The 14,762-nt window shown below is 36.8% G+C and overlaps 1 protein-coding gene across 1 annotated transcript in view; it reads right to left on the bottom strand.

Annotated features, from left to right (window-relative positions):
- Cftr (cystic fibrosis transmembrane conductance regulator) overlaps positions 1-14,762 on the bottom strand; it is a 152,084-nt gene that overhangs the window by 57,413 nt on the left and 79,909 nt on the right. The window contains exons 12-13 of the mRNA NM_021050.2: positions 9,884-9,978; positions 7,041-7,127 (exon numbers count right to left, since the gene is read on the bottom strand). Of these exons, the coding sequence (NP_066388.1) occupies positions 7,041-7,127; positions 9,884-9,978 (182 nt within the window). The remainder of the gene's footprint in view (positions 1-7,040; positions 7,128-9,883; positions 9,979-14,762) is intronic.

The following is a 14,762-nucleotide window of genomic DNA, read 5'->3' as shown; positions in this document are numbered from 1 at the left end:
TATGAACTAACCAGTACCCCGGAGCTCTTGACTCTAGCTGCATATATATCAAAAGATGGCCTAGGCGGCCATCAGTGGAAAGAGAGGCCCATTGGACTTGCAAACTTTATATGCCCCAGTACAGGGGAACACCAGGGCCAAAAAGGGGGAGTGGGTGGGCAGGGGAGTGGGGGTGGGTGGATATGGGGGACTTTTGGTATAGCATTGGAAATGTAAATGAGCTAAATACCTAATAAAAAATTGAAAAAAAAATGAATTTATGAAATTCCTAGGCAAATGGATGGACCTGGAGGGCATCATCCTGAGTGAGGTAACACATTCACAAAGGAACTCACACAATATGTACTCACCGATAAGTGGATATTAGCCCAAAACCTAGGATACCCAAGATATAAGATACAATTTCCTAAACACATGAAACTCAAGAAAAATGAAGACTGAAGTGTGGACACTATGCTCCTCCTTAGAAGTGGGAACAAAACACCCTTGGAAGGAGTTACAGAGACAAAGTTTGGAGCTGAGATGAAAGGATGGACCATGTAGAGACTGCCATATCCAGGGATCCACCCCATAATCAGCATCCAAACGCTGACACCATTGCATACACTAGCAAGATTTTATCGAAAGGACCCAGATGTAGCTGTCTCTTGTGAGACTATGCCGGGGCCTAGCAAACACAGAAGTGGATGCTCACAGTCAGCTAATGGATGGATCACAGGGCTCCCAATGGAGGAGCTAGAGAAAGTACCCAAGGAGCTAAAGGGATCTGCAACCCTATAGGTGGAACAACATTATGAACTAACCAGTACCCCGGAGCTCTTGACTCTAGCTGCATATGTATCAAAAGATGGCCTAGTCGGCCATCACTGGAAAGAGAGGCCCATTGGACACGCAAACTTTATATGCCCCAGTACAGGGGAACACCAGGGCCAAAAAGGGGGAGTGGGTGGGTAGGGGAGTGGGGGTGGGTGGGTATGGGGGACTTTTGGTATAGCATTGGAAATGTAAATGAGCTAAATACCTAATAAAAAATGGAAAAGGAAAAAAAAAGTTAAGTATTGCAGTGGATACTACAGGGAAAATCTGTTCCTTTTATCCATTAAAATATAAAAAAATAAGAACCATTAAATTCTCTTAAGTATAAATAATATAATTTTAGGTAAGTTTATGACAGTAAACATTGGCAACTATAGTCAGAGCATCATAAAAATAGCATTGGGGAAGGGGGGAATTTCATTTAATGGAATTTTCTCTTTGTCTTAAACTAGAGTCCTGCTGGAAACAGACTTCTGAAATGCATATGGCTACAGTGCTAGTTCATATTTCTGGCACTATGCAGGTTCTACAGATACAAAGGAGCTCCCCCCAAACAAGTGAAGCTAAAATTATTATATATAAAGGAAAACAACAACTGAACAAACAAAAACAGTACAGTGGCTCCTGGAAGATTTGAACAAGTAATTCAGACAAAGGTACTTTGTGCTCTGGACCACATAGAAAGACTCATGTAAAATTTTGTGGCAACCTTTCTGCTAAGAAGGCATCACACAGACTTTCAAAGAAGAGCCAACACTCCTCAAACTATTCCATAAAATAGAAACAGAAGGAATGCTACCTAATTCACTCTATGATGACATAATTACTCTGTTATCTAAACTATACACAGACCCAACAACAACAACAAAAGAACTTCAGAAAGTACTCATAAAGCAAACTGAATCTAAGCACACATTAAAACGGTCATTCACCACAATGAAGTAGGCTTCATTCCAGGGCTGCAAGGTTGGTTCAATATAAGAAAATACATTAATATAATCAACTATATCAACAAACTCAAAGAAAAAAATCACATGATCATCCCATTAGATGCTGAAAAAGTATTTGACAAAATATAACATGCCTTCATGTTAAAAGTATTGGAGAGATCATGAATTCAGGGCCCATATCTAAACATAATAAAAGCAATATACAGCAAACCAACAGAAAATATCAAATTAAATGGAGAGACACTTGAAGCAATCCCACTAAAATAAGGAACAAGACAAGGATGCTCACTCTCCCCATACCTATTCAATATAGTTTTCAAGGTTCTAGCCAGAGCAATAAGACAACAAAAGGAGATGAAGGGGATACAAACTGGCAAAGAAAAAGTCAAGGTATCACTATTTGGAGATGATATGATAGTATACATAAGTGACCCCAAAATCCTACCAGAGAACTTCTACAGCTGACAAACATCTTCAGCAAAGTGACTGAATGTAAAATTTACTCAAACAAATCAGTAGCCTTCCTTTATACTAAGGATAAACAGGGCTGAGAATGAAAATAGGGAAACACCAAAAAAAAAAAAAAAAAAGAAAAAAAAAAGAAAAAGAAAGAAAAAAAGAAAAAAGAAAAAAAGAGAGAATGAGAGAAAGAAACAAAGAAAGAAATAGAGAAGGAAAGAAAGGAAGAAAGAAAGGAAGGAAGGAAGGAAGGAAGGAAGGAAGGAAGGAAGGAAGAAAGAGAGAGAGAGAATATCTTGGGGAAACTAACCAAACAAGTGAAAGATCTGCATGACAAGAACTTCAAGTCTCTCAAGAAAGAAATCATCAGAAAATGGAAAGATCTTCCATGCTCATGGATTGGTAGGATTAACATAGTAAAAATGGCCATCCTACAAAAGGAGTCTACAGATTCAATGCAATACCCATTAAAATTCCAACACAATTCTTCAAAGACATGGAAAGAACAATTCTCAATTTCATCTGGAAAGAAACCAAAAAAACAGGAAAGCAAAAACAATTCATAACAATAAAAGAACTTCTGAGGAAATCATCACCCTGACCTCAAGCTATACTATACAGCAATAGTGATAAAAACAAAACAAAACAAAACAAAAAACAAAAAACAAACCTGAATGGTTTTGGTACAGAGACAGATCAGTTGATTAATGGAATTGAATTGAAGACCCAACAGTAAAAGCACATACTTATGGATACTTGATCTTTGACAAAGAAGCAAAAAATATACAAAGGTAAAAAAGAACCGTCAATAAATGGTGCTGATCTAACTGGGAGTCAGTTTGTAAATGAATTAAAATAGATTTATATTTGTCACCTTGCACAAAGCTCAAGTCCAAGTGGATCAAGAACCTTAACAAAAAAAGCCAGATAAGATAAATCTAACAGAAAAGAAAAATGGGAAAGAGCCTTGAACTCATGGCCATGGAGGTTGGGGAGAAATTTGGGGATTAGGGGGTGTGGGTGGGGATTTCCTATACAAAACTCCAATGACTCAGGCTCTAAGATCAAGAATTGATAAATGGGACTTCATGAAACTGTAAAGCTTCTGTAAGGCAATGGACATTGTCAATAGGACAAATTGGCAACCTACAGATTGGGGAAAAAATCTCCACTAATCCCACATCTCATAGTTGACTAATATCCAAAATATATAAAGAACTAAAGAAGCTAACTTCCACAAAAAAACTTCCAATAAAAAAAATGGGGTATAGAACTAAACAGAGAATTCACGGCAGAGAAATTTTGAATGGCAATTAAAGAAATGTTCAAAGTCCTTTTTGATCAGGGAAATGCAAATAAAATGACCTCGAGATTCCACCTTTACACCAATCAGAATGGTTAAGATCAAAACCTCAGGTCACAGCACATTTTGGCAAAAATGTGGAATAAGAGGAACACTCCTCTATTGCTGGTGGGATTGCTAGCTGGTACAACAACTTTGGAAATAAATCTGGAGGTTCCTCAGAAAATTAGAAATAATTGTAAATGAAGAGCCAGCTATACTGTTCCTAGGCATATACCAAAAAGATGTCCCACCATGCTACAAGTCCACTGTGTTTATAGTAGCCTTATTTTTGATATCCAGAAGCTGTAAACAACCCAGATGTCCCACAACAGAAGAATAGATACAGAAAATGTGGTACATTTACACAATGAATACTAGGCAGCTATTAAGAATGAGGACATCCATTTGCCTAAGAATTTCATAACATGTTCAGGTATTAGCAGGGTAGGAAACAGGAGTGAAGCACTGAGGGCAAGCAGAATGAATGAAAACAGGCAACTCAGGAGGTGGGATGTGGGGGGACCTTCTAGAATATACCAGAGACCTGAGAAGTGAGAGACTTTCAGGACTCAAAGGGACCTTAGGTAAAATACCCAACAGTGTTGAGAGAGCACTTATAGAGTCCACCTCCAGTAGAAAGACAGGGCATGGAGGGATGGGGTTGCCATTGTACAATCCAAAACTCAGACCTAGAATTATTCCTGTCTAAAAGAACTGCAGGGACAAAAATGGAGAAAAGAATGAGGGAAAGGAGGTCCACTGACTGGTCCAAACTGGGAGCCATCTCAGCGTGAGTCTCCAAGGTCTGATGCTATTACTGATGCTATGATGTACTTATAAACAGGAGCCTAGCATGGCTGCCCTCTGAGAGGCCCAACAAAGAGATGACTGAGACAGAAGCAGATCCAATGATCAGAAGTTGGGGACCCCTGTGGTTGAACTAGGGAAAGGCTGGAAGAATCTGACGAAGAGGGTGATCCAATAGAAAGACTAGCTGTCTCAACAAACCTGAACTTCCCCAAATCTCTCAGACACTGAGCCACCCACCAGGCAGCATACACTAGTTGGGAAACATATTTACATCTGAGGATGGCCTATTCTGGCATCAATGAGAGAAGATGCATGCACCTAACCCTTGAGAGGCCCCAGGGAATGGGGAGGTCTGGTGCGGTGTGGGCATGTGTGGGGGTGTAGAGACATCATCTTGGATATAGGGGAGGAGGAATGAGATGAAGAACTGTCAGAGGGCAGAACAGGAGGGGGATAACGACTGCACTTTAAAAAAATGATTACAGATAATAAAATATAAAAAAAAATACTAAAAAATATAGAGATTGAAGGAAGTTCACCAGTGTCTGGTCCAATTTGATACCTATCCCATGGGAGAGAGCCAACTCCCAACACTATTAATGATATTATGTTTGCACATAGAACCCTAGCAAATGTGTCTCTTTAGAGGCTTCATCCAGCAGGTGATGGAAACAGATGCAGAGATCCACAGCCAAGCATTAAGCAGATTTGGGGGAGTCTTTTGTAAGAGTAGGGGATAGGACTGAGGGAGGTAGAGGGGTTAAGGACACCACAAAGACCTACAGAGTATACTAACCTGGGCCCATGGGAGCTCAGAAAGACTGAAGCACCAACCAGAGAGCCTGCAGAGACTAAACCATATGTAGCAGTTGTGCTGTTTGGCCTTCATGTGGGTCCCCTAACAACTGCAGCGGGGCTGTCTCTGAATCTATTGCCTGCCACTGGAATTACCTTCCTCCAGCTGAGCTGCTTAGTCAGGCCTCATTGGGAAAGGATAGGCTTGTGCTGTGACTTGATGTCCCATGGCTGGCAGGTATCCAACGGCCAAGGGGACATCCTCTTCTCTGAGAAGACTCATGGGGGGGGGGGGGCAAATTTGTGAGGGTGATACTGGGAGGAGAGGAGTTTTGTAAAGTGAATAAATAAATGAATTAACAATTATCAAAGCCTTAATGATGTAGCTTTAGTAAATAAAATACAATGTTTAGGCTCTCTCTGATTATTAACCTCAAGTTGAAGAATAAATAATATTGAGAATCATCAGGGAAAAGAGAGCCAGCTTGCATCTAAAAAAAAGAAAAAAGAAAAAAAAAAGAAAGAGAAAAAAGAAAGAATAAAAGAAGAAAATGTTTGTCTTACAGAGTGTTATATGCTTAAAGTGGTCAGCATTCAGACTGTAATGGACACAGAGAACTTGATGCAATGGGAATTACAAAACAACTTTAGAGACTCAGAAGACAATGTTAATGCACAGCTGTAGTGAAGGAGATGCAAAAAGCTTTGCGGGAGGCAGAAATGTACTAGGACCTTCTACAGCCGTTTGCATTAGATTAGAATAAGCAAGAGAAGATGAAGGGAACTATGAAAATACATTGTCATATAAGGACTTCTTCACTATAGATTTGATCGGAAGCTTATGAGCAACAATGAGGACTGGGATCTGTGGGCTAGAGATGGCATTGTTGGGACTTGGCCCTTCATTCAGAGATCACGATGTTCTTGGGATTGTGGCCGGATAAACCATGCTAATAAACACCATGCAACAGAAACGTAAACGGAAAATGTCAAAACAAACATGCCATAGTATTCCACCTCTGAATAAAAGTAGCTTCAGGACTGAGACCTGCTGGCTTCATGTGTAAGTACAGTAAAGTCCATTAGTGAAACATGTTATTCCACATATTTTAAGACACAATAAGCAGGGCTCTAGAATATTTCAACCCTTTAGCACAATGTCCTAAAGTAAAAGTTTGAAATAAATCAATAAATAATCAAACCATCTTAACACACACACTACATTCTATCCTTAAAACAAAAACTCATTTGTTTCTAGAGTGCTATAATGTCTATTCTAATAAGCTACTTTGTTGCCCATAAAATTATTTTAACATTTGAAATCAAATGGTATAACTAATGTTACCTCTTAGAGATTTTACACCCATTTGGGCTCTAATAAAAACTTTAAGGAAATATCTATGTTCTCTGTGACCAAAGAGGGGCATCTAAAGAGGACTAAGACAGAGGTACAGTATGGGCATTTACCAATAAACATTATTTTCTTTCTAAAACAACATAAAATAAAAATACTAATACAGAATGGTAGGTGGAATTTTAAAAGTAAACTACTTAAAATACTGGAAGACTTTTCAAGATAGCAAAATATAAACGATTCTTAAATATCAACTGTTAGAACAGGATAGCAATCAAGAAATTGGCTTCAGATGTGATCATCAGAAAAGGGTGTGGCAGAAGCAACTTCACCCTTGACCATTAAGGGGATGCCAGGACTGAATAAGCACTGTGCTAGATCCTGATGTTTTGAGCAATAGAAATAGTGGATATTACTCTGGAGCTAATATGCTAATATGCAGCCTTTGGTGAAACAGACATTTATTATCTTTTAACATGAGCATTATAAGTAACTCAGTCATAGAACATACCTTTCAAATACTTGTTCTTCAGTAAAAACATCTAGATATCCAAAAGGGGAATCTAATAGGTACAAATCAGCATCTTTATATACTGCTCTATAAACAAAATGGAAAGAAAGTTAGGATCCCTCAAGATCTTTTACGTCATTGAGAATAGATATTTTAAACACAGAACTTGTGTTATACAATGGTCATCAAAACCATGTACTGAAAGCACACGTGTCACAGCACAGAGCACAGGGAGTACTGTTAGTAACTTCTGTACTGTGTGTTTGACGGTTTTTACCTACATGTATGTGTACCATGTGTGTTCAGTGCCTATGGAGACCAAAAGGAAATGTCAGGTGTGCTGGGTTACCAATTACAGATGATTGTGAAGCAGATTAGTACTGTGACTCAAGCCTGGAGCCTTTGGAAGACCAGCCAGCGCTCCTCACCAATGAGCTATCTCTCCCCAGCTCTTATTTCACTTGAAATTGAAACTAAAAACAATTTGAGTTGACTTACAATAGGAAAAATATAAAGGTATATTTTCCAAACTAACAAAAAGGAAATAATTTCTTTATACATCTTACTTTTTTCAAGTGTGATTACTAATAATGCTACCTCTATCCCAGTTACAGAGGACATGCTGTAGAAACTATTTATTGATACTTTTGTTTTTAAAATGTACTTAATCATCACAAATAAGAAAAACAATGAATAAAATAGAAATAGCAAAAAAAATTCCAGATTAAGTCATAATGCTCTTTTATGCTCAGGGTGGGGACATCCTCTTGGCGATGGAGGTTAGGGGTAGGGAGGAGGTATGGGATGGGGAGCAGTCGGGGGCAGACTGGGAGGGGGATGAATTCTGAACTGTAAAAAAGGATTAAAGAATAAAAATAAACAAACAAACAAACAAGCCCTTTATGCTATAAATTGTCTGGAAGGAAACAGAAGAGCTAATGGACTCCATAAAAATGAACTCTCCTGTCTTTATCAACATTTAGATTTTATTTATTTCTCTGTAATATAATCAAATATATTTGTCCATTCTGAAACTAATATAGATTTCATATCCATCAGAGGCAGGAAGAAGATGGAAACTTAGTCCAACAGCAAAGCTGTTGGTGGTCATTTTGCAAAATGATGAGGATTAAGTAAGATTATCAAGGTGGGGTTTCATGATTGGATAATGGTGGCTTCATGAGGAAAGGAATAACAGAGAACACACACACATTCCTTTTTTTTCTTGACATATGATTTTTTTGTGTGTGCTGTCTCAAGACTCTGCCAACAAGAAGCCATCACTGGATATGACTCCTTTACCTTAAACAGTAAGTGGGAATAAAAAGTGATTTTCTGTAAAATTTACTCTGAATATATTGGTAAATTATTAGTGCAAAACCAAGGTAAAAACTCTCATTCACATGTGTGGCCAGTTTCTCAAGATTAAAATGTGTATATTCTTCATATAAAAGTGGATGACATATTTATTGCATATGTAAATGAGAATAACATGTGCAACTATAAAAATAGTAGACAACTGTTTTGAGTAGTGCCATATATTGTACATAGCAAATATGACTAAATCTTAAACTAGTAAATGTTAATACTATACTGAAGTCACATACCATATTTTACTTAAAACTCAAATGGAATGCTTAAGATATGACTTTTGCCACACAGATAAGGGAATTAGCTTCCAATCATTTTGAAGCCATTGTCTGGAAATTCTATCTATTGATCTGATTTCGCAGTGTATTTTCCAGACCGAAGCATAGTTTAATGTAAGGAGTCAAGATGACCTTGATTAAATAGTGACTGTATCATTTCCTTGTGGCCTTTGGCAAGTTAATGTCTGACTACCTCAATTATCTTGTGATTTCTTCCATAAAATAAAGAAAACAATTTCTGCTTCTAGTCTTGTATGGGGATTGAGATCATAAACATACATTCAGAGACAGACAGACAGGCAGGCACACAGACAAAGGGAGGGGGAGAAGGAATGGTATCAAGGATCAGTTGTGATACTTAGTGTTTACTTTTCCAGGAGATGGAAGATAAATGGCCAAGATACCAAGATACCACTGAGCCAATGTAATTTCTCATTAACAGCTTTGGTAATGTAGTAAGAATTTTGTTTCAATAAAATTAGAGAGCATTTGAAATCCCATACCACCAATTGTCTTTAAACGGAAGCTACAATTTAAATAAAATACTTTCGTTCTGACAATAATTAAACATGACCATGAGGACAATCAGCATCACAAATGAAAGCATGTATTCAGTATAAAGCTTACCGGGTGTGGTGGCACACACTTTCATCCTAGTATACAGAAACAAACACAGAAAGATCCTAATTTCTAAATAGGGAGACCTTGTCCTTTGTCTGTAAACAAATGAGAAACCTTAGTGACATCATTTACCTTCCTATTTTTGTTATACTATCATAGATTATGTTCTAAAAATTAAAAATTGAAAATGTGTATATCTAAACTTAGAAGAATAAACAGAAATTCAAATCAGAGGCATCTGGGGACAGGGAAAAAGGGGGGATTAATAGAAACTTGTAATTTCCTTTTCTTTTTTTCTTTAGAATTCTATACTTTTCTCTTCATAACAATCCATGCACCATAACAACAAGTTTGGACAAATATAAATAAGAGTATACATTTTGAAAAGTATACATTTTGAAAAAAAAAAACCACCATCTTTACCAAATTTGAATATTATAATGTCTATAGTTCTTAAAGAAAAAGCATCAATTCCAGAGACAGAACAGGAAGCAGAAGAGAAATGTGTATGTATAATTAAAAACCCATAGTATTTACAGCAAGTGCTCACAAGACCAACAGTTAAATATTTACCTTGCTAAAGAAATCCTTGCACGCTGACCTCCACTCAGTGTGACTCCACCTTCTCCAAGAACTGTGTTGTCTTGTTCTGCAAACTTGGTGATGTCCTATTATCCAAAGCATAACACCAGAAATAAAATTTAGCATGCACAATCCAAAATTGAAAAGAACATTTTTCTTCAGATGCAACTATTTATTTGGGGAATGTTTATATTCAAAGACTACCCATAAGCCCATCATATAAACTCAAGTGCCATTCAAATATACTTTCAACTTAAAATCACTTTTAAAAAATGTCAAAAGACTGAATAAGCCTGTTAATAAGAAAAGCTAAAACAAAACTCTCCACACCCACAGAAACATGCAGGCAACTTCAGTGGCTAACAACAGGACATGTCAGTTTATTTCCACATTCTTCAGTGGCTAACAACAGGACATGTCAGTTTATTTCTGCATTCTTCAGTGGCTAACAACAGGACATGTCAGTTTATTTCTGCATTCTTCAGTGGCTAACAACAGGACATGTCAGTTTATTTCTGCATTCTTCAGTGGCTAACAACAGGACATGTCAGTTTATTTCCTCATTCTTCAGTGGCTAACAATGGGACATGTCAGTTTATTTCCGCATTCTTCAGTGGCTAACAACGGGACATGTCAGTTTATTTCTGCATTCTTCAGTGGCTAACAACGGGACATGTCAGTTTATTTCCGCATTCTTTCATTCATCTTCCCAAACAACAACACAAACATCCTCACCACTTCCATTATTTTTCTGTCCTTGTCCACTTACTACTCCTCTCCTGTCACATATGCCATTCCTTGCCCAATAATGATCTTTTCTGTAGTAACAACTATGAAGGCACAGTAAAAGACGACCTGGGTTTGTAAGAAATAGTCCAGGACTCCAGACAGTGTAAACCTAATTTAGAAGATAAGCTCTAATCCTGGAGCGAGAATTAAGTAACAATCTAACTTCTTAAAAAACAATTTTACAACGTATTATACAACAGTATACATGGCATGTTAATTATTTAGACGATAGGAATAAAGCACACACCACAGAGAGAATGTTCGAGGCCTTCCATGAAGAGCTTCACTTGAGTAGTTAAAATGTGATCAAGTTAGGTACCAATTTCCTTTAATATTCTCTCCTCCCAGCCCCCTCTCATGTTTTCTATCACCTCCTTAGATTGCCATGCTATTCACTTTTAACAAGGAACCCCGTCTAACAAGCATTCCTGACAGCGTGACCAAAGACTTGGGATAAATCAGTGACTTCCCACATACACCATTGCAGACATGGGGTCTTTGTTAGTTGTTTGTTTGTTACTGTGATAACAGAGGACCAAAAGCAACTTGGGGAAGAAAGGGTTTATTTCATTTTGCAACTTTTATGTCCATCACTGAGGGAAGCCAGTGCAGGAACTCAGGCAGGAATCTGGAAGCAGGGAGTGAAACACAGGCCATGGAGGAGTGCTACTTACTGATTTGCTCCATGTGGCTCCTTAGCCTGCTTTCTTATAGCACCCAGGACCACTGGCCTAGAGGTGGCACCAACCATCATGAACTGGGACCTCCCACAATCCTCAACCAAGAAAATTTCCCATAGGCTTGTCCACAGGCCAATCTGGTGAGGCATTTTCTCAATTGAACTTCTCTGTTCCCAAATTATTCTAGCTCATGTCATAAAACTCTACCTGTGGCATAAAAACTAGCTAGCACAGATTGTTGGTGATTTTATTTCACAAGAGTAAATACAATTTTATATTTATTTCCTCTGTTACCTTATTGCTTTTTTAAAAAGAAAGGAAAAAGGAAGGGGATTCAGGTTCACTACCATCACGTCTCTAAAACACTCCCTCCTGTTTTGAAGATGATGACGTAATGACAGATGTGAGATTTCCACTAGAACAAACAGTGTTTGTAATCCCCATACTCTTGGCTGAGTGACACACTATAAGGTGAGGCACTCAGAAAAATAAATGTTTCAGTACTTACAACACTGTGAGAACAGAATACTACAAGAGAGCTGATCCATGCAAGCTGCTTCCAGGTGGTTCATTTGAAGTCATTGGTTTCTCTTTGTAGTCCAGACTACATTAAAATGGTGAGGCATGCAATTCTTCCCTAGCAATTGCTCCCCACTTCCTCCCTACAAAGCCTACTATTAATATCACTGAATACATATATGCTTTTGTGATCTGTAGCTGGAAGATATATTCTCATGAGTAGGATGACTATATCAAATGCATATGTTCTACTTTCAAAAGTTACCACCAGATTGCTTTACAAAGCAACTAAAGAGTTAAATTACAATTTACTAAGTTGTACTAGTATGATTATGATAATTTTTGCTAATTTTCTCTTTTCATTTACATTTTTCTTAATCACAAAGATTTTAAATATTTGCTGTGTTGCATTTTCTTCTTTGAAGTGTCTAATATTTGTATGTAGTTTTTGCAACTTTATAGGCTGCATATAAAAAACTCCATTCGTTTCTCTTTTTTTCACTGTGCATATCACTTATCATGTGCAAAAAGATTTTGTGAAATAAATGTATCTACTCCCCACCAGCTAGCTATATGTGTTATCTTGAATACTATTTTCAAAATAAAATGTTCAAAACCCTTATGGCACAGTTTTCTATTTGTCTACCCTATCTTTCATTTGTTACAAGGCAACAATAATCATCAAATGAATGGTTTACTGATGCCTCTATCATCTGTCATGGTTCCTAGTTCTGGGTTCTCTTATTTTTCTGATCCATTTTTTTATTTCTATATTAATATTTTCTGGACTTTTGGGTCCTTGATTTTAAATAAAATTATATATCATTTAATATCTGATAAAATATAATCCTACCTCATGAAAGAGTTGGCTTTCTTAGTTTTTGACATAGTAGCCATGTCAACTATTGAAATAATATATCATTAAAAGATGAGCTAACATAGTCTCAAGTGCTGACTTGAACAATTTTAATGCAGTAATTCTTCCTCACTAACATTTCAAATATAAGAAGTACAAATACCATGATATCAAGTCTACATATGATGAAGCAAAAATTCCACCAAAATAATTTGTCAATAAATTACTTCTAAGATTTTATATTAAGTTTAGTTTAAGATAACCTTATTAGAATTTATTTGCAACTTTTAAATACCTTGCACTTACATAGAATTCTAGTTTGCAACACTAAATCAAAATGTTTTTTAATCCTGATTCAGATGTTGAATTCAATACTTCAATAAGATTTATCATTTTCTTCATATTCTGTAAATGTCCCATGAGAGCTATAACAATCACTAAATACTTTAAGGTTTGCCATTATTGTGAACTGAATAGTTGTTTCCCATTTATATCTTTAGATGACTTTTCTGTAAGGAAGAGCTAGTTATCTTAAATGTTTGTCTACAATTTGATCATAGAGCTAACATGCAAAGTCAATTTCTTTTTCAACAGAAACAGCAGTGGACTAAATTTCTTCAAAGTAGAGTAGATTTGTTCAAAGAAATCTAGAAATCTGTATTCTGACCACTTTGATCAGGATGAAGAAGAGTGATATTAAAAGTTTCTATGATTAAGATATATCACATTACTTTCCTAAATAGAAAAATCTCACTATTGAGCATGCCCTCCATCTAGTTAAACCACCCTTGGCTAATTCTAAGATATGAGTATTTACATATTTATGCATATGCATGTAACAACAATAAAGAGGACACCAATTTGAAAGAGAGGTGAAATGGAAGGGTTTGGAGAGAAGGGACATGAGAAGGAATGGAGGGAAGGAAGGGGAGCGGGAAAAGCAGCCATTATATTTTAATTAAGAGTGTAAAATGTCAACATAAAACTGCACACCATATAATTCTAATAACCCATATTCTTGATAAATGAAAATGTAAAACTATTAGGACAGAATGTCTTTATTTTTTGCTCTAACGAACATCTTTAAGAGAAGTCAGAAATGTCAAAACATAAAATGGCATTTAGATAAAATTGACTATATAAAATTATAAGAAAAACTATCACTACAGAAGATGATAATGTAATATATGCAGCTATCAGTCAAAATTCTCCAACCAGATTCCAACATGATATCAAATGTCCAAGAGTTTAATTGGGGGAGATACTGTGGAAAAGGAAACACATAGGATAGATGGGCAGTCTGAAGAGCCCACTGCAACTCTGATCCTAAAGTAGGATTGATGGTTGGTATGGGAGAATATTATACCAATTTAGTCCAAGGGAGAATTTGGCAAAGCAGCTTGGTGATTTTTATGTCAAAAATTAGCTAATAGTTCTTATGTTTTCAAAATAGAAATCTATTTTAGTAATCCTGCCGGAAACATTCATGAATGTAGAGGTAGTCTCAAGACAAACTCAGTTAAGGACTTCAAAACAAAACTGGACTCTTCATTCAATTGTTTCCTATAGCAGTGATCTATATAATACATATTTTATCCATCATTATATCTTACAAAAAGTGTTCAAGTTTAAATGTTAGGAAATCAAGATAGTTAATAAACATGAAAGTATATTTATAATCTCTTACATATTCATCTAAATAGAATAGAGACAAAATAATAGAAATTTTGATTTAGGAGTCAGAATGACCAAAAAGATTAAAGTCACTGATAGGAAGGTTTTTTTATTGGATATTTTTCTTTATTTACATTCCAAATGTTATCCCCTTTCCCGTTCCCCCCCCACGTACACCCCCTATACCACCCCCCCTTCTATGATAGTATCCCTCCCCCCACCCACCCACTCCCACCTCCCCCCACCTTGAATTCCCCTACACTGAGGCATCTATGGAGCCTTCACAGGACCAAGGACCTCTCCTCCCAGCAAACACTCATTAATGGCCGTCAAGGATGAAGGACTGACACTG

This window comes from Mus musculus, chromosome 6, assembly GCF_000001635.26.
Source record: "Mus musculus strain C57BL/6J chromosome 6, GRCm38.p6 C57BL/6J".
Taxonomy (NCBI): Eukaryota; Metazoa; Chordata; class Mammalia; order Rodentia; family Muridae; genus Mus; species Mus musculus.
Note: the sequence above shows the minus strand (reverse complement) of the source record. Positions and strands in the feature narration are given on the sequence as shown.